The 21135-nt window shown below is 40.0% G+C and overlaps 1 protein-coding gene across 1 annotated transcript; it reads right to left on the bottom strand.

Annotated features, from left to right (window-relative positions):
• Positions 1 to 9264: 9264 nt before the first annotated feature.
• LOC132613075 (protein PELPK1-like) lies at positions 9265 to 9783 on the bottom strand. The gene has a single exon (XM_060327134.1). It carries the CDS (start codon positions 9781 to 9783, stop codon positions 9265 to 9267), a length of 519 nt encoding a protein of 172 aa, XP_060183117.1.
• Between the last annotated feature and the right edge of the window lie 11352 nt (positions 9784 to 21135).

Below are 21135 nucleotides of genomic sequence, written 5' to 3'. Positions count from 1 at the left end.
CAGGAACCATGCCTTAATGAAAAAAGGGTTAGCCTTACATACCTCTTCGTCTCCTTAACTATTTAACGTTCACCGTTGAAGCTTGAGTAATATACATTTAGAAGGACTTTATACCATGGTTAAGCCTTGATGGCACTCTTAAATTCAAACTAGGATAATTCATGTTCTAATGAAAATTGGGCAGCATTTCCCCTATTTCGTCAACTTCCACCATATCACAAAACAAGTCCCAACAACCATAATAACATCCTTAATATACTCATAATATCATAATCAAGTGATCACACTTCGTTAAGCCTTCAAAATTCATCCTTATATTTAACTTATGCTAGCCACTTCATACCCATTTTAGCACATTTTAATATAATGCTTCCTCATCACCATTATTACCTTCCATAGAAAGATTATATCCATATCATACTAAGAATCATAACTCAAATTAGCATACTACTCAAAAACATCATAAAAACTACATTTAGAACTCATTTTCTACTTTCTTCTTCTATCCAAGTTGTTCAACAACTAAACATTCTGGATAACATGTAATAAGTATGAAAACTAACCTTTTATCTCATAAGAATGAGATTTGGAGCAATCTATCAACTTATATAAAAACCCTAGCTTCACTATCCAAAGAAATCTTGGAGTTTATTAACCCTAGCAAGACCTCTAGCACATGGGTATCTTGATCCTTGCCTCTTGATATTTAATCTCCCTTGGATTAGTTTATGGAGTGGAAGAGAGGGTTTTTGGAGAGCCTTTGGATCTGATTTGGTGAAATGAAATGTCCAAATGATGTGGAGTAAATTATATAAAGCGGAACCTAAAATCTCGTCGGGCAATTCTGTGCCCATTTTTACGGGCCGTAAAAATTCCTACGGACCGTCAAAATGGTCCGCAGAAATGCCCAGTCTAATATGGTTCACTGTGACCATTTGACACTGGGTTGGTGCAATTTGACGGACCGCAGAATTTTCTGCGGGGCGTCAAAATTCCTGCGGGCCATCAAATGGTCCGCAGAAATTTTCTGCTCAGACAGTCTGTCGTAAAACATGCATAACTTTTTTACTCAAACGTCACATTGACGAACGGTTTATTGCGTTAGAAACTAGACTCAATGAACTTCAATTTGGAAAAAATAAACACACCAAAATTCCTCATATTCTATGAGATATTCCTCCCCTAATCTGGACAAAAATCTTGTCCGAAAAGTTTGCCATGTTTTACCAAAGTTCCCCCAAACTCCATTCCTTTATTTGTTTGTTCTTAAATCCTTCCATAGCTCATTTCACGGGCTTAAACCCCCATAACCATAATATGGGAACATGTAAATATCCTAAGCTAACTCCCATTTTCACGATTAGGACAACTACGGTTAATGAATCTCAACAGACGAAACTACGAGGTGTAATATTCTCCCCCTCTTAGAAACATTCTTCCTCGAATGATAGACTCTTGGGGATTCTACAAAAATTTCGCCAGAGTTTTCCCTATAATATGACACTACCATCCTGCACAGCAACCCAAAATACATCGCCTCACAGGGCTATAACAACACGACAATAACCATGGCCACACACGACCAAGAAAACACCAAGAAAATCATTACATACCTGAGGTTAGTGGTGTCTATGCCTGAATCTCTTATGAAGGTGAAAATAAATGCAGGTACCTGGACTTTATGTCCTCTTCAGCTTCCCAAGTCATTTCCTCTCTATTATTATTATTCCATAGAACTTTAACTGAAGCTACCTCTTTGGTTCTGAGCTTTCGTACTTGCCTATCTAAAATGGCAATGGGGACTTCTTCATCAGACAATTGTTTAGTAACTTGGACATCATCTATTGGCACAATTCTAGAAGGATCTCCAATACACTTACGAAGCATCGATACATGGAAAATGGATGGACTGACTCCAAATCCGCAGGTAGGTCTAATTCATAAGCCACTTGGCCTACCTTGCGTACAATCTCATAAGGTCCAATGTACCAGGGACTAAGTTTTCCCTTTTTGCCAAATCTCATGACGCCCTTCATTGGCGACACCTTCAAGAATATCCAATCTTTCACTTAGAACTCTAAGTCTCTTCGACGATTATCTGCATAGGATTTCCGACGACTCTGAGCTATTAATAATCAATCCTGTATAAGCTTGACTTTCCGTATAGCTTGCTGGACCAAGTCTAGCCCTATCAATTTGGTCTCTCCTACTTCGAACCACCCAATTGGAGATCTACACTTTCGCCTATATAAAGCCTCGTATGAGGCCATTTGGATGCTAGAATGATAACTATTGTTATACGCAAATTCAATAAGTGGTAAGTGATCATCCCAACCACCTCCAAAATCCAATACACATGCTTGTAACATATCTTCAAGAGTCTGAATGGTACGTTCAGCTTGCCCATCCGTCTGCGGGTGAAATGCCATGCTAAGGCTCACCTGAGTCCCCAAACCTTCCTGGAATGATTTCCAAAAGTTGGTTGTAAACGGAGTCCCTCTATCAGAGATAATAGATACTGGAATACCGTGAAGTCGCACTATCTCTTTAACATAAAGCTTTGCATAGTCTTCTGCCACATGTATAGTTTTGACAGGTAAGAAATGACCTGACTTCGTGAGTCTATCCACAATCACCAATACCGAATCATACTTACGTCGAGAACGGGGTAAGCCTGTAATGAAGTCCATGTTAATTACTTCCCATTTCCAAGTTGGAATTTCTATAGCTTGCAACAATCCATCCGGCTTTTGGTGCTCAATTTTCACTTGCTGGCAGTTAGGACATTGAGCTATGAATTCTGCTATATCTTTCTTCATTCCATTCCACCAATATATAGATTTAAGATCATGATACATCTTCGTTGCTCCTAGGTCAACAGAATAACGGGAACAATGGGCTTTTCTCAATATTTGGTGGTGTAATCCTGCAATATCAGGAACACATAACCTGCCTCGAAATCGGAGAAATCTATCCCTAGAAATATCAAATGATGACGTCTCCTTCTGAGGGAGTATATTTCTATAATGAATTAGCATGGGATCTTCGTATTAGCTCCCTTTCACTTCCACTACTAGTGACGAGACCGCTGCATTTTGAATGATAGCTCCCATACTACCTGAGTCCACTACTCAAACTCCTAGGCTAGCTAACTGCTGGAGCTCACGAGCTATCTCTCTTTTCTCTGGCTGAACATCACATAATCTTCCCATAGATCTACGGCTAAGAGCATCAGCCACTACATTTGCTTTCCCGGGATGATACAGGATGACAACATCATAGTCTTTCAACAATTCCAACCATCGCCGTTGCCGTAAATTCAGTTATTTTTGCTTGAAGATATACTGAAGGCTTTTATGATCTGTATAATTATCAACACGGATGCCATACAAATAATGTCTCCACATCTTCAACGCATGAATTACTACAGCCAATTCCAGATCATGGTTCGGATAATTTTTCTCATGTTTCCGCAACTGACTTGAAGCATACGCAATCACCTTGCCATGTTGCATCAACACACAGCCTAACCCAACGCCTGAAGCATCACAATAGACAACATAACCTTCCGATCCCTCTGGAAGTGTCAGGACTGGGGCAGAAGTTAATCTATCCTTCAGCTCTTGGAAACTACAATTACAAGCATCTGTCCATTGGAACTTAGCTAACTTCTGGGTCAGCTTCGTGAGTGGTGCAGAAATAGAAGAAAATCCTTCTACAAATCTCCTATAATAACCTGCTAAGCCCAGAAAACTACGGACCTCCGTAGGTAGTGTGGGTCTTGGCCAAGTCTTTACTGCTTCAATCTTTTGGGTATCTACCCGAATACCATCGGCTGAAATAATATGCCCCAAAAATGTCACTGAGTTCAACAAAAATTCGCACTTAGAAAATTTGGCAAATAACTCTTGAGTTTGAAGAACTCCAACAATGTACGCAAATGATCCGCATGTTCTGCCTCGGACCTAGAATATACCAGGATAGCGTCAATGAACACAATCACAAATAAATCTAAGAAGGGACTGAACACATTGTTCATCAAATCCATAAATACTACCGCTGCATTAGTTAGCCCGAATGACATTACCCGGAACTCAAAATGGTCGTATCTGGTTCTGAAGGCTGTCTTAGGAATATCTTTCTCCCTAACTCGCACTTGATGATACCCGGATCTCAAATATATCTTTGAAAACTATTTGGCGCCTTGTAATTGGTCAAAAAAATCATCAATCCTTGGGAGAGGATATTTGTTCTTGATCGTCACCTTATTCAGTTGCCGATAGTCAATACACATTCGCAAGGAGCCATCTTTCTTTCGCACAAACAACACGGGTGCTCCCCACGGGGATGAACTAGGCCTAATAAAGCCTTTCTCAAGTAAGTCCTTCAATTGTTCCTTCAACTATGCGGGAGCCATTCTGTAAGGAGAATGGATATGGGCTTTTTGTCCGGTAGCACATCAATAGCAAAATCAATCTCCCGTTCGGGAGGGAGACCTGGAAGCTCTTCCGGGAATACATCTGAAAACTCATTCACCACTGGAATAGACTGAAGAGTTGGCGATTCAGCTTCTACATCTTGAACCCGAACTAGATGGTAAATACAACCTTTGGCGATCATTTTCCTTGCCTTGAGATAGGAAATAAACCTACCTTTTGGGGACGCAGTATTTCTTTTCCATTCTAAAACTGGTTTTCCCGGAAACTGGAAGCGAACCATTTTTCATTCTACAATCAACATTGGCATAGCAAGAAGCCAACCAATCCATGCCCATGATAACATCAAAGTCCACCATTTTTAACTCATGTAAATCAACCATAGTACGATGGTCATAAATCACGACTACACAATTTCTATATACTTGACTAGCTATTACCGGTTCACCAACAGGTGTAGATACCTCAAAAGGTTTGATCGATTCCGGTTTGGCCCCAAACTGACCCGCAATATATGGGGTAACACATGACAACGTGGAGCCCGGATCCATCAAAGCATATACATCATGAGAAAATACCGATGATATACCTGCGACGACATCGGGGGAAGACTCAAGATCTTAGCGTCCAGCCAAAGCATAAATACGGTGCTAAGGACCACTAGAACTAGGAGCTCTCCCTCTACCTCTACCATGGCTGACCGATGCCTGTGAACCTTGCCCCATAGGGTGTATCGATGATGAAGACCCGGCTGCCGATCCTGAAGGCTAGACTCTACCCCTACCACCAACCGAGGGGCAATCACGCATGATATGGCCTGGCCGACCGCATTTATAGCAAACCTCTGAACCTAGTCGACACTGGCCCCAATGTAACTTCCCACACTGGGAACATCATGGCACGGGTGGCCTAGCTTGACCCGAATCACCCCTGAACTGAGAACCCGAAGCCCTGAAACTCTGACTCGGCCCGAAATAAGTAAGCCTATTAAATCGCTGGCCTGTAAACTGTGGAGGCGCACTAGTCATAGAAAGTCCTGAATGCCTAGAAAAATACTGTCTCTGCCCGCCTATAAACTCACTCGTCGGACCCGAAGATCTAGTCCTCTTGCTATACCCTCTGTCATGCTCACGCTCACTCCTTTGTTGTTTTTGGCTTTCTTCCAAATTCTGGGCATGGGCTTGAATGCGTGAAATATCCATGTTGTCCTAAAGGGATGCAGTCAAGCACCTATCCATCCAATGTGGCCCTAGGCCTCTCACAAATTGGTGCACTCGGTCACCCATATCCGCTACCATAGCCGGAGCATACCTAGCCAAAGAGTTGAAGCGGATACTATACTCTAAAGCACTCATACTTCCTTGCCTATGATTTAAGAACTTATCGGCTCTAGCTCCCCGAACCTCTGGGGGCAAGTAATGTTGGAGGAAGGCATCCACAAATTCTTTCCATACCGGGGGAGGTGCATTGACTCCCTGTGAAGCCATCCAAACTGTTTACCAATGAACTGCGACATCCCTCAATCTATAGGATGCTAACTCCACCGATTAAATGTCCGAAGCATGCATTAACCGAAGCGTCCTCAACATCCCATCAATAAAATTCTGAGGGTCCTCATCCGGCTTAGACCCAAAGAATTCCCGAGGGTTCAAGCTAATAAAATCACGGGCCCTTGCCCTAACAACCCTATCACCTTGCCCTGTACCTTGCCGCTGAGTCTGGCCGGCAACCAACTGAGCAAGTAAATGAATGACCTCTTTTACATCTTGGCCTGAAGCATCCGGTGGAGGAGCTGGGGGTGCTGGAGTTGGGGCTGAGGCTCCCTCATGCTTCTTAGAAATAGGAACTGAGTGAGAGGACTGAGAATAAGCCGTATTCTGGGACTTACTTTTCTTTACAACCGTTGGCGGTGCTCTTTCAGCCCGTTTTCCTGCCACTGTCTTGCCCTTTTGGGCTGCCGTAGCTTTTCTCTTTACAGGCATTTCTAAAATACATAATACACGGTTAGGGAAAAAGAAATCCTTATATCATGGCTCTATCGCACGATCTTATGAAGAAAGAAGGTCATTCATTCCTAAAATGCCAGCAGCCTCCTATTTATAAGTGTGGCGCGCAACACACCCAGATACAAGACTCTACTAGACACGGCTCGTAGACACACCCTAGGATAGAACTGCTCCGATACCACTTTTTCATGACCCAACCGGAGGGCCATGACGGGCACCCGGTGCTAACCCACCCGGGTACATCTTATCATACTCTCATATTCACATCTAGGTGAGCCACATGGCTTACTCATAATTTATATGCATCGATAGTGCTAATCTCGTTGGGCAACAACACATTTATATCATCATCAATAACAATGCCCATATCCATATATACAAGCCGAAGAGGCTGTCAAAATGATATACAAAATATAAGGCGACAAGGCTACAAGACATCTAACCGTACATAACTGTCTACGAGCCTCTAAGAAGAGTATGCCACATCATATGGACGGGACAGGACCCCGCCATGCCCATAGGTATGTACAAAAAAGAATAAATACCAAAAGTTGTAGCTCCGGATGAAATGGAGCTCCTCTATGCGGTCCCTGAACAAGATATCTAGGGATCGAGCCTGTCTCCCTGTCCACCTGCGGGCATGACGCAGCGTCTACAAACAAAAGGACGTCAGTACGAATAATACACTGAGTATGTAAAGCATAATCAACATCATAATAGGAGCATAAGAGACAGCATAAGAAATAACATAAGATGGGAAAATCAGGGGATAGTAGCCATTATCGTAATTACTTACTTGTCATTCATGGGGATCTTCCATTTCTAATGCGTGCTCGTGTACATACATATATACATATACCTATGTCCATATCTGTATTCATATACATATTCTTATCCGTATTCATATACATATTCATAACCATAGCATACCCGACCATAAAGGTTCGGTGGTTTCACATACCCAATCATGACAAGGCTCGGTGTTATACATACCTGGCCCTACCAAGGCTCAGTGTTATCCGTACCCAACTGCAGTGGTGTGCGCGCGATAGGTATCATACCCGGCCATATGAGCTCGGTGTTACATAATGGTCATACATACTTAAATCCGTATACGTAGGAGTTCATGAGTATCATCGTCATCATTGGCATCATCATTTTTGTTACATATATCCTTAGAGGATCAACTATCATATAAAAGAGACAATAGAATCGTGAACGTATCGAGAATCGTGAACGTATCGAGAATCGTAAGCTTTGACAATCTTAGAGATAGAGTCATTTGGAAGACATTATTGAGCTCATGAAAGGATACATGTAGCACGGGAACCATGCTTTAATGAAAGAAGGGTTAGCCTTACATACCTCTAGTCTCCTCAGCTATTTAACGTTCACCGTTGAAGCTTGAGTAATCTATATTTAGAAGGATTTTATACCATGGTTAAGCCTTGATGGTACTCTTAAATTCAAACTAGGATAATTCATGTTCTAATGAAAATTGGGCAGCATTTCCCCTATTTCGTCAACTTCCACCATATCACAAAACAACTCCCAACAACCACAATAACATCATTAATATACTCATAATATCATACGCAAGTGATCACACTTCTCTAAGCCTTCAAAATTCATCCTTATATTTAACTTATGCTAGCCACTTCATACCCATTTTAGCACATTTTCATATAATGCTTCCTTATCACCATTATTACCTCCCATAGCAAGATTATATCCATATCACACTAATAATCATAACTCAAGTTAGCATACTACTCAAAAACATCATAAAAACTACCTTTAGAACTCATTTTCTACTTTCTGCTTCTATCCAAGTTGTTCAACAACTAAACATTCTTGATAACATGTAATAAGTATGAAAACTAACCTTTTATCTAATAAAAATGAGCTTTAGAGCAAGCTATCAACTTATATAAAAACCCTTGCTTCACTATCCAAAGAATTCTTGGAGTTTATTAACCCTAGCAAGACCTCTAGCACATGGGTATCTTGATCCTTGCCTCTTGAAATTTAATCTCCCTTGGATTTTGGCTTGGCTTGGCTTATTTTATGGAGTGGAAGAGAGGGTTATTGGAGAGCCTTTGGATCTGATTTGGTGAAATGAAATGTCCAAATGAAGTGGAGTAAATTATATAAAGTGAAACTTAAAATTCCGTTGGCAATTCTGCGCCCATTTTGACGGGCCGTAAAAATTCCTACGGACCGTCAAAATGGTCCGCAGAACTGCCCAGTCAAATATGGTTCACTGTGACCATTTGACGCTGGGCTGGTACAATTTGACGGACCGCAAAATTTTCTGCGGGGCGTCAAAATTTTCGCGGGCCATCAAATGGTCCGCAGAAATTTTCTGCTCAGACAGTCTGTCGTAAAACATGCATAACTTTTTACTCAAATGTCACATTAACGAACGGTTTATTGCGTTGGAAACTAGACTAGATGAAATTCAATTTGGACAAAATAAACACACCAAAAATTCTCATATTCTAGGAGATATGCCTCCCCCAATCTGGACCAAAATCCTGTCCGAAAATTTTGCCAAGTTTTACCAAAGTTCCCCCAAACTCCATTCCTTTATTTGTTTGTTCTTAAATCCTTCCATAGCTCATTTCGTGGGCTTAAACCCCCATAACCATAATATGGGAACATTTAATCCCATATATCCTAAGGTAACTCCCGTTTCCACGATTAGGATAACTACGCCTAATGAATCTCAACAGACAAAACTACGAGGTGTAATACGCAGGTGGGACCTCAGGCTTTGGCGCAGTTGGAAGCTCAGGCTTTGGCCAACTTGGTAGCTGGGGCTATTGCCAACTTGGGATCTCAAGCTTCGGCGCAGCCGGGACCTCAGGCTTTGGGGTAAAAGGTAGCTCAGGCTTTGGCCAAGATGGAAACCCGGGCTTCGCCACACTTGGGATTTCAGGATTTGGCATAGCTGGAAGCTGAGGCTTTGGCCAACTTGGAAGCTCGGGCTTTGGGGCACTTGGGATGTCAGGCTTCGGCGAAGCTGGGACCTCAGGCTTTGGGACAGCAGGTAGCTCGGGCTTTGGCCAAGATGGAAGCTCGGGCTTTAGTACACTTGGGATTTCAAGCTTTGCCACAGCTGGGAGCTCTGGCTTTGGCCAACTTGGTAGCTCGGGCTCTAGCACACTTGGGATCTCAGGCTTTGGCTCAACAGTTGGAGCCTCAGGCTTAGGGGCTGCAGTTGGGACCTCAAACTTTGGCCAATATGGAGGCTTGGGCTTTGGAACACTTGGAATTTTAGGCTTTTTCAAGTTTAGGACTTTCAGGAATTCTGGTTTAGGAATTTCAGGGAGAGGCATCTCTAGGAGGCGACCTGCAGATACAGTAGTAATGATGTGATCATGCATAAAATAGATAAACGTGGAAGGAAGATGGTGGTTAGGCTGAAATGCTGAGCCATTTTTTCTCAGATCCAAGAATCTTGGAGAAAATTTTGTTAATCGCAAATAAAATTTTGATATTCCGTTGGTTTTCCATCTTGCTTTTTATAGGTCATACATACATGCAACAAGGAGGATTTCAAGGGATATGTTAGTTGACCTTTTCACCTATTTATCTGCCAATATTTTTATATCTTGAATTTGTATTATGATAGCTATATTGCTCAAATATGGATATTAACAATATATCAAATAAGGTAATAGTCAAAGCACGTCGTCATCACATCTATTTAGCTGGAACTTGGTAAAAGATGCTTGTAAGCTGCTATACGAAAACAATGGCAGAATTGCATTTTACTTAAACTTTAATTTTGTTGCATTTATCTTTTATATCTTATCTTGACTTTCTAAGTGAAGTCCTTTCATGCGCGAGGAACTATCTGAAAGTGAAAGGCATCATTGGTAGGCGGCCTTTTCCTTTCCCTCCCTCGCTTACAGTTACTTCCAATTCCAACCAATTTCTAGTTAATGCACCCATAAGAACCCGACAATCCCCCGTATGGAGCCACCGTCGTTTCTTAATGCCAATGTCGACCAATAGGCTTAAAAACAAAAAGAAAATGAAAATGAATCTTGGAGTCTCCTTACTTCTCAGCCCTAAGCTAAGTCTTCCTCAATGACCGATCACTTTTCAGCATATTCTGGTAAAGCCAAAATATTTTTATACCAAGAAGTAAATTTATCTTCTAATAAATAATCGGTAAATTTATAATTTTATACTGCAATTAACGTAGTAAACGAAAAAGAAAATTACTGAAAGATATCATAATAAACTAAGTAAATGATAAAATTAAATTCAATTACAAAGAAAACAAAACGGCCAAATGTTGTCTTTACCGCATTGAATACGACCATTCATTATAGTGATTCTTAGCATTCAAACGATACATATACATAACACCAAATTTCATAGATGATGATTCTCAACCAATTTTCATGTTGTTAAAGCACATGATATTATCAGAAAATGCTATATCAACACATTCTCTCGGTTCTGAGGAATGAAAAAGAGCTTGGAAGGCTAATGGTTCTTAATTATTACGTGCTGCCAAGAAGTGAAATTAAAATTTGGTTCTAGCAAATTTATATGCATTAGGTGGTATATATATCTATTGTTGGAAGAAAATTTCTTTAGTTGATGTTTAAATGCTAATTGTTTTTTTTAACTATTAGAAGATAAGATTCACTGTGTTATTTTAAATAAGATTTTCACATTGTAAATTTGATCATTAGTGTGTGGTATGTGTGTATATGTGTGTGTGTGTTAACACTATCTTTGAAGAATGTTGTTAATGATTTAATTATGTAATGTCTAAGTTATTTTTCACTTTTCTAAAATCATAACTTCTCTAATAAATAGTGAATTTTACTCTTGATTTTAATTATTAGATTTACGCCTTTGAGAAACGGGAAAGAGCTTGTGAGGATTCTTACCAATATGATTAGACACTATTTGGGGTTCTTCCAAACATCAATCCTGCTTGTCGCAAAGAATACTGGAGGTGAAAAGTCGATCAAGAAACACATATCTCCTACTAGAGCTACCAAACCTCCAATCAAGGCTACACCTTATTTTTAGTGGCTGCTAAAACTCTGTATTGCTCTTTTGGTCTTCTCTACATGTACTTGTACTATTAAAACATGCTAATTGTTATACAAAGATATCCTAAGGGAAAAAATATATACTAGTACTAGTTATATTAAAAGTCGGGAGCCCTTTTGCCAAAAATTAAATTACTAAAATGTCCTCCTAAAGAACTTAATATATTTAAAATAATATTTACATACAAAAGGTAAATTTAATATAGACGTTTGATGTGCTTTTTCTTAAAAATTGATACCTTTTGAAAGATAGTAGTAACGTTCTCCTTGAAATTTAGTTCAACTATCAAATTATTTTCCATCGTGATGGTGTTCAAAACTATTTTATATAATACTTCTCATTTGATGGTTTAACCAGTCAAAGTATGATCCAAGTAGTAAGTGTATTTTGGTACTCATTTGGGTAAATCACCAACCTCCTTATGAAAAACCTATGCATTTGTGTTATGACCAATTCTTCCAAAGCCACCAAAAAGTTGAATCCTTCGAGTCAAGGACAAACTGGAAGCATACATTATTTGAGTTAAATTTTTCAAACAAAAAATCAATTGAATTTACAGAGTAGATTAAGAGAATAATGAAATTTTAGGATCGTGCTACTCCTATGCACTCAAGAATCATATTCTTGAAGCAGTTTTCTTAAGAAGGACTTGCAGTGAAATATGAATAATCACACAAGAATTTTCGCGTGGAAAACTTCTTGCTCAAGGGAGTCAAAAACCACGACCTATCTTCAATATTATTTATGGAAATCTTCACTATAATCCGGAGCGATAACTAGGTTTACAACTTCATTGTCAAACCATAATCCTAGGAACAATATTACACAAACACTTATCACCAATACTTGAAAAGGCAAATAAGTGAAACCATAATCAGAACCTACCTATTACAACAAGAGAACTAGATGGATAAATCTTGACAAAACTCAGGTTCTTTGTTGGTCAGTTGGTTCTTTCTGAGAACAAGGTCTTAATTGTGGTCACACTTGTCTCCCATTGGATGTTCGTAGAAGTAGTTGGATTTGTTCGAGTTCCAATGCTCCTTAGTGTTGTGTATATATAGTCGTGGTTGCCGCCTTCAGTTCTTGAATCCTTGAAGGTTTTGGTTTCATTAATTGTACTTGAAAATCAAACCTTGTAAACATGGATCTTCCTTTCTTTTCTTGTATGCGTGTCGGCTTCTTTGTCTTACTTTAATGCTAATTTCCATGTTATTCAACTTATGGTATATTGTAGAATATTATGATAACTGAAGTCCAACTCTTCGTAGAATAGGAATCAATCAATATTCCGTTTTCTTCAAGAAATAGCTTAAGTCTCCAGTTGCATAACCACCAGTTCCTTTGAGCAGCTCTTCATGAATGTTGCGACTGCTTCACTAAGTCTTTTGGAGATCTGGTTATTCAAATGATTTCCTCCTTATTTCTCTAGATGATTGTCTTAGGTACATTATTTGTCAAATCATCAAAACTTCAATGTATAGATCATAATTATTGAGCCAGTAGCTACTCAATAATTTCCTCCTTTATGATAATGACAAACACATATTAGCTTCATATATATCTTCAAATAATATTGCGTCCAACTTACATTATCTTCAAATATGGATCAACTTCATATGATCTTCACATGTCAAGCTTACTTCATCCTTAGTTCTACATAAGTTTCTTCTCACTTAAGCATTGCTACTATGTTGACAATCTTCCCTCTTAGAACCAGCTCCATTTTGTTCCAACACTACAACTTCATGTTGATACAAGTAAGGCTGACTACAGCAGGTTTGTAAGCTCGCATTAATTCACCCTTGAGTTCAAAAAGGTTTGTAAGCTCGTTGAGTCAGTAAGACTGAGTAAGAGGGATTACTCAATCTAGGGACTAACCTTCCACTCATTGCAACACATGTAGGTGGCCAAGTTATAGAGCTAACCAAGTATGATAATTTGCTTGAATTACGCAGGACTTACCCTCCAGTCATTGCAACCTGTTAGGTGGCTGGGTTGTATAGAACCTTTGATGATGATATGTTGTCCCTTGATGTGTAAGGACTAGGTTGTTTAGCTCAGGACATAATTCATCCAGCGCTCCTTCCTTATACCTCCAATTTTTTCCTTCCTTATAACTCCTCATCCGGTGCCTCTAATAGGACCGTTCTTTTATACTTAAGAAACAGTTGCTTTACAACAAGTGTCTTCCTAAGTGGCACATGGGTATATATATGCAACTTTCAAGTATTGCACCATCTATAATCTGTTCTTGTCATGATATGTCTTTGCCTGATATGTTAGAGTTGTTGTTGGCATATGATAATAGATATTTGAATAAAATATCTTCTCCCTTTTGACATCTTAAAATATAATAAGTAAGTACAAGAGCTCTGAAAACTAAATCTTGTTTAAACCTTCAGAGGAATATTTGCATGCACTACATTAAGTCGTATGACCCAAACCAAAGACCGTTACATATCATTCCATAAATTCAAGGATAGATATGAATGTCAGGTCGATTTTTAGTAGGATTTGGGTTTGGTATAAACTGTGAGGGGATAGGGACCAGGTTATTTTAAGTTCATTTATGTCGATAAGTCCCTATGTGGTGAGTACATGTATTCACCTTTGGTATTCTTTTTAGTTTTAGTTCCGCCTCTCTATCGACCTCATTCTTTCTTTCTTCATCCCTACTGACATTATTTGATGTCGGCCTCATTTTTTAAAATAGTTTATTCCTAATTGAAATTTTTTCTCTTGTTAATCCCTATTACGATCCACTTTAAACTTGGGTATAAAAACGTACAAATAACTTAGCTCTTTGTTTGAACACAGAGTTTCCACCTAATTTTTACGGAATAAGGAAACCATTTAAAAAAAAGATATTTACGAAAACCTTTATTAGTACCAAAGAAAGGGGAGGGGTTCTGATGATTTTCCAAGGAAGGTGTTAAGCACCTCAGGAAATCCACAAACACGTCTACCGGTGGATTTAAACATTTTGTGGAGAAAAAAAGTTTTACTTATTTAAGAAAAGAGTTTATTTTACATAAAGAAACATGATTATTTTAAACGCGTAAAATCGAATCATAAATCTTTATAAATACTTAGCCGTTTGTACAATTTTTACTTTGTGAAACTATTCAACATTTAAATAAGCTAAGTAATATTTCATCGGTTAATTATACTTATCCGGGTTACGACTTCGAAATAAATTCAACTACGAAACTAGACAAATATAATTATTTTAGACCTGTAACTTAATAATTTGAAAAGGCAGAAAGATCTTTAAGTTAAACTAAGATCTGAAAATTACCAAGCTTTTATGAAAATTATTATTAATACGCTAAATTTTGCCAAATGTAAAGAATCATTACTGAATTGTTTTAACTTAGAACAATTCTTTTTTGAAAGGAAGCAATAAGTTTTAAAAAAACTTAATATTAATGAACTTAAAACAAATTTAAACTTACACAAAAATGAAAAATAAAAAACTCATCTTCAAATTCCGCTGGGATTTTAATCATTTAGGTTAGAAACATATTAGTAGATGTAACGACCACTTTGGTCGTTTTGAGCTTTTAGGGTTTTTTATCCTTTTCACCAAAATACCCTTTCCATAGTCTCTTTTATGTATTTATGACTTGCAGGGATAGGTGGCGGGGTTCCCGAGGCAATTGGGCGGGTCTTCGTTGGTTTTGAGGATTTTAGAGATTTCTAAGTTGAATAAGTGAAAAAGAGTTGACCAATAGTTGACTTTTGGAAAATTGCATTCGGAATCAAATTCGGATAGTTGCGTTAGGTCCAAATGTGATTCTTGACTAAGTTGAACTTTTTGTTTGGGTCCAAAGGCGTCTGTTTGTGTGGGTCATTGGTTGAAAATGTTTGTTTTGGTTTGGTTGGAGTTGACTTGTGTAACGACTTGCTAAGTAGTTTTAATATTTTCACCTAGAAATTCCTAAAATACCCTTCCTGAGGTTGCTTTTATGTGTTTCTGACTTGCATGGATGGGTGAAGAGGTTCTCAAGATAATCGGGCGAGTTTCGGATTAGTTTTTGTAAGTTTAGAAGTTTGAGAGTTAGTTAAAGGAGACGTTTGACCAAAGTCAACACCGGGGTGAATGTGTCATTTTTGTGGTTTCGTCAATTTCATTAGGTCAGGAATGTCATTTTTGACTTAGTCGAGCCTTTGATTCAGGTCCCAAGGCGTTCGGGTGCGTTTTGGGTACTTGCTTGGAAAGTTGAGTTTTAGTAGTGTTGGAGTTGACCTTGATCAACTCGGGGTCAAAACGACCTCTTTTGAGAAATCTGAGTGCGGAAGCGAGATGAAGGGGGACTAGGTGGGGAATCGCATTCGCGAGATGCGGCTCGCGTTCATGTAGGGTAGTCGGGGTCTGGGCCAGGCTGGCCTGGTCATCGCGTTTGCTATCTAGAAGTCGAGTTCGCGATCTACCAGTCGCGTTTGTGATGGTCTGGGCTGGATAAGGTCGCATTCGCGATCGACCAGTCACGTTCGCGATGGTCTGGGCTGGGTAAAGTCGCGTTCGCTTTCACGAATGGTAATGGCCTGAACAGTGAATCAAAACCCCAAATCCGAGTTTTATTTCTCGTTAACCATTTTAGAAGCTAGAGAGCTCCAAATTGAGAGAAGTGTCAAGATCAAGTTTCTTCATTGGGGGTAAGATCGTAACCTTCGTCTAATGATTTTCCGTTGATATCTTACTTTAGATTAAGCTTGAATTCATGATTTCCAGAGTAGAAATTGGGGGGTTTTTTTTTATAGAAATCGGTTTAATGAATTTATGAATTTGAGGGTTCAAATGTGATTAGAACTTGATGATTTTTGGGTTTTAGACTATCTAAGTTATGATTAAGATGATTCTAGGCTTAAATTCCAGATTTTACCTAGTGTGGTCGGGGTTACCTTTTTGGGTTCTGGACTAAACCTTAGCAATATGGGTGTTGTTGGGTTTGTATGATCGTATAGATTACTGATTTGACCATATTGAGCCCAAAATCGTGTTTAATTACTTTTTTACCCTTGGGGTTTGGGATAGGGTTTTAGGATGGTTTTTGAACTTGAATTCTCTATGGAGAAATAGATATCTATAGCTTCGTATTCTCACCGAGAATGTGTATTTGAAAAGAGTGGGCTCGTTTGGAGGCTCAGAGGAAAGGCAAGGCCGTGGAGTGACTCTTCGGCTTCAGATTCAGGCAAGTTGAGACTTACTAGACCCTTTATGTAGTGTTTTGTGTTGGTACATGTAATAAGTGGCGAAATGGGAGTTGGGGGTCCTGTACTCGTGAGGTGACGAGCACTTGTGCTGGTACCGTTTTATCTGTTTGTGTAATTAAAATAAGAAAGTATTATAATTTTGATGGAGATTATGTGTTTAGCCTTCGTGCCATGAGAATGGTGGATAAATCCGTTTAGGTTGGTGCGATTGTTGTTTATTTGGGCCATGACAGCCATGATTGACTAAGTACTTGTTTATAATGACTTGAGTTGCATTCATCACTCCACATCTCGTCTAATCTATGGAAAAAGGCAATTTAAATCTTGATATTGACTTGTTATTTTGCATTTTCATGATGTATGCATATCCATTCACTTTTTCATAATATTGGTTGCATGTGACTGGTAAATGGCAAAACAGATGCCTGGAGGCCGGATATTGGACATGGTACATGATACGGAGTGATGATGATATTTATCCAATAGTTAAGATCCGATGTGATTTGGGAGATCTAGTATTTCGGGTGGGTATATGGACCTCATGAGTCCCCCATGGGTCATGTGAAACCTACTGCAGGAGCGTGTGTATATCGGTGCATAAGGCCATTGCATTGCATATTATTCACTTGCATTGCATGCATTCTCTACATCTCATACTATTTATGTTGATTTGACTTGATTTCATGGCATATGTGTGACAAGGGACTTAAAGATGGGATCTTTAGGCTTATACTTGACATCGATAACATAAGGGTGGAATCTTTATTCTCGAATTGGACTTAACTAAGTAAAAGACTGAATCTTTACAAGTGAGTTGGCATAGGAGTGGATTGGAAGAGTGCCTTTAGCGTTCATACCTACATTACTTGTTGAATACTTATATTTATTGTGGATTTGAACTAACAAAGCAAGAAGTGGAATATCAGAAGTACCAACCCTCATCATCACTATAGTTTAGGGTCGGTCAACGATGCTGCTGGATACACGTGCTTTATGTACTCACTCTACACTTACTGCACCTTTTGTGTACCGGTACTGATCTTGGGTACGAGTTGAGCACATCTCTTGGAGTTTGCTAGAGCATTTCGTGGAATTCGAGGCTAGGCTGATGAGGGTCCCATAGCACCAGACTTCACTTTATCTTTACTATTTCTATCTTATTCCCATTTCAAACAGTACATGTATTAGTATTCAGACTTGTACTCGTAGCAGATGCTCATGTACCGTGGCTTCCAGATTATGGGGTATTGTATCGACTTAGACTATTATGTCCATGTTTTATTAGAGTTATTATGAGACTTAGATCGTTTTCTTTATTTAATTTCAGTACTTAATTGTGTTACGCGACTTAGCCGAATGTTGGGGAAATTTGGTGGTGACAAATTTGGTATCAGAGCACTAGGGTCAATGGTCTCACAAGTACATGAGTGGTGCCTAGTAGAGTCTTGCGGATCGGTACGATGATGTCCGTACCTATCTTCAAGAGGCTAAAGGTCCTTTAGGAAATTTCATTTCTTTCATTCTTATCGTGTGTCCTTGACGATATCAAATACTGAGTTCTTGTTTCACTCTTTCCCACAGATAGTAAGGACTAGATCGACCGCGGCTGGAGGGCTAGAGCCTTCACCTGGACCCCAACCCGTTGCTAGGGCTACTGTTCTGGGAAGGGGTAGGAGATGTGGCAGAGGCAGAGTTTGAGTGGCAGCACCGGCCCCAGGACGAGAACTAGTGGCACCTTAGGGCCGTGCCAGAGCAACATCTCCCGAGCAGAAGGCGATTGATCAGGATAAGCCAGTTCATGCTGAGGAGGTTGGGCTAGAAAAGGCACCTCCGAGTTTCATTGCTAGCGCTGTGCTCCAGGATACACTGGTTCGTATGATGGGTCTTCTTGATAGTATGGTATAGGCTGGAGTACTACCAGCTGCTTCTGATAGTTTCCAGACTAGGGTGGGAGGACATACACTAGATCACATGGTTTGCTCCCGAATTTTAGACTCCAGGTACTAAGCCCGCACCTACTATTGCTCCCTGATTCATGGCCATGCCAGTGCCAGGCCTAGCTTCACCTGCGACTGCACAACCCATGATGTCTGTGGAGGAGCAGAAGATGTTTGAGCATTTCAGGAAGATGGATCCACCCAAGTATAATAGAGTCCCCGAGGATGGCGCATATGAGTTTTTGATCAGTTTTCATGAGAGGTTGCGTAATCTCAAGTTAGCAGAGTCTCGTGGTGTGGATTATACTACTTTCCAGATAGTTGGCCCTGCTAAGCAGTGGTGGAGTTCATTTGTTGAGACAAGACCAGTAGGGTCCCTTCCGTTCACTTGGGATTTATTCACTCAGGCCTTCTTGGAGAAGTGTGTGCCTCGTAGTATTCGAGAGAGAAGCAGGGCTCTGTTTGAGGGGTTACGCCAGAGGCATATGTCTGTGACAAAGTATGAGACCTAATTCCATGCCTTATCTCACCATCCTTTGATGATTCTTCCTGATGAGGCTGAGAGGGTGAGGAGGTTCACCTATGGATTGATTTGTCCCTTTCATTTGATTGCAGCATAGATGGCTGCCACAAGGTCTTCCTTTCAACATATTGTTGATGCAGTTCGAGAGGATGAGTTCATTAGGCATGAGGATGGTCAAGAGGCCCCATTTAAGCACTCATGTGGGTACCTCATCTGGAGGTAGGGGACACTTCAACGGAGGTCATCACCATCCAATTGCTAGGCCAGTGGTAGCAGCTATGCCAGTTTCTGAGAGGGTTCAATCATCGCGTACTTCATATGGCACAGGGGCAGTTGTCTCAGAGTTCCTATAGGATATCTGGTCATGAGAGACATTCGGGTGATAGTTCATCTTCTTAGCGAGCTACAGTTCCCAAGGGTTGCTTTGAGTGTGGAGACTTTGGGCATTCTTAGGATGGATTGATTATCTCATTATCATGCAATCTTGGATTGTCATGCCAAGGCGGTCTCTTTAGCCATGCGGGGTATACCTCACTTAGAGTTGAAGGGTACTCTTAGTCAGTATCTGAAGAAGGTGATTTCGTTTCTCAAGGCTCAAAGGATGGTGGAGAAGGGTTGTCTCTCTTATTTGGCTTATATTCGAGACACTAGTAGAGAGACTTCTCCGTTAGATTCAGTCCTGATATTACGAGAGTTCCCAGAGGTGTTCTCTACACACATTCCACGTGTTCCGCCTGAGCGTGACATCAATTTTTTGTATTGATTTGGAGCCGGGCACTCAACCCATTTCTATTCTACCATACCGGATGGCACCAATCGAGTTAAAGGAGTTGAAGGAACAATTGCTGGATTTATTGAGCAACGGGTTCATCCGACCTAGTGTATCACCGTGGGTGCTATTGTGTTATTTGTGAAGAAGAAGGATGGGTCCATGCGAATGTGTATTAATTACATGCAACTGAACAAGGTAACTATCAAGGAGAAGTATCCTATTCCGTGCATTGATGATTTGTTTGACCAGCTTCAGGGTGCTTCTGTCTTTTCCAAGATTAGGGTTGAGGATGTCGCTAAGATATCTTTTCAAACATGTTATGGGCATTATGAGTTCTTAATGATGTCATTTGGGTTGACAAATGCTCCCGCAACCTTAAAGGAGTTTATTAATGGAGTATTCAGGCCTTATTTGGATTCTTTTGTAATTGTTTTCATTGATGACATCTTGACCTACTCACAGAGTAAGGAGGAATACGAGCAACATTTAAAGATTGTGCTTGGGATTTTGAAGGAGAATGAGCTTTTCCCTAAGTTCTCGAAGTGTGAATTCTGGCTTAGCTCGGTAGCATTCTTGGGGCATGTGGTGACTAAGGATGGTATCATAGTAGATCCCAAGAAAATCGAGGCAGTTTGAGATTTGATCAGATAGGCTTCAGTTACCGAGGTTCGGAGCTTTGTGGGCCTCACAGGTTACTATCATCATTTTGTGGAGGGATTCTCATCTATTATGTCCCCGTTGACCAAATTGACTCAGAAGGAGGTAGCTTTTCATTGGTCCGATGAGTGTGAGATGAGCTTCCAAAAGCTCAAGACTTTGTTGATCACTGCTCCAATTCTGACCTTACCAATCAAGGGAGAGAGCTTTATGGTCTATTATGATGCTTCAGGAGTGGATCTTGGTTGTGTTTTGATGCAGAAAGGGAAAGTGATAGCTTATGCTTTGAGGCAGTTAAATCCATATCAGAAGACATACCCCACTCACGACTTGGATTTGGAGGCATTATCTCTATGGGGTTCGTTGTAAGGGGTTCACGTATCATCGTAGCCTTAAATATATATTCAATCAGAAGAACCTCAACTTGAGACAGCGTAGGTGACTGGAGTTACTCAAGGATTATGACATGACCATTCTTTATCATCCGGGCAAAGCCAAC

Source organism: Lycium barbarum, chromosome 1 (genome assembly GCF_019175385.1).
Source record: "Lycium barbarum isolate Lr01 chromosome 1, ASM1917538v2, whole genome shotgun sequence".
NCBI lineage: Eukaryota > Viridiplantae > Streptophyta > Magnoliopsida > Solanales > Solanaceae > Lycium > Lycium barbarum.
This window is presented reverse-complemented; position numbering and strand designations above follow the sequence as displayed.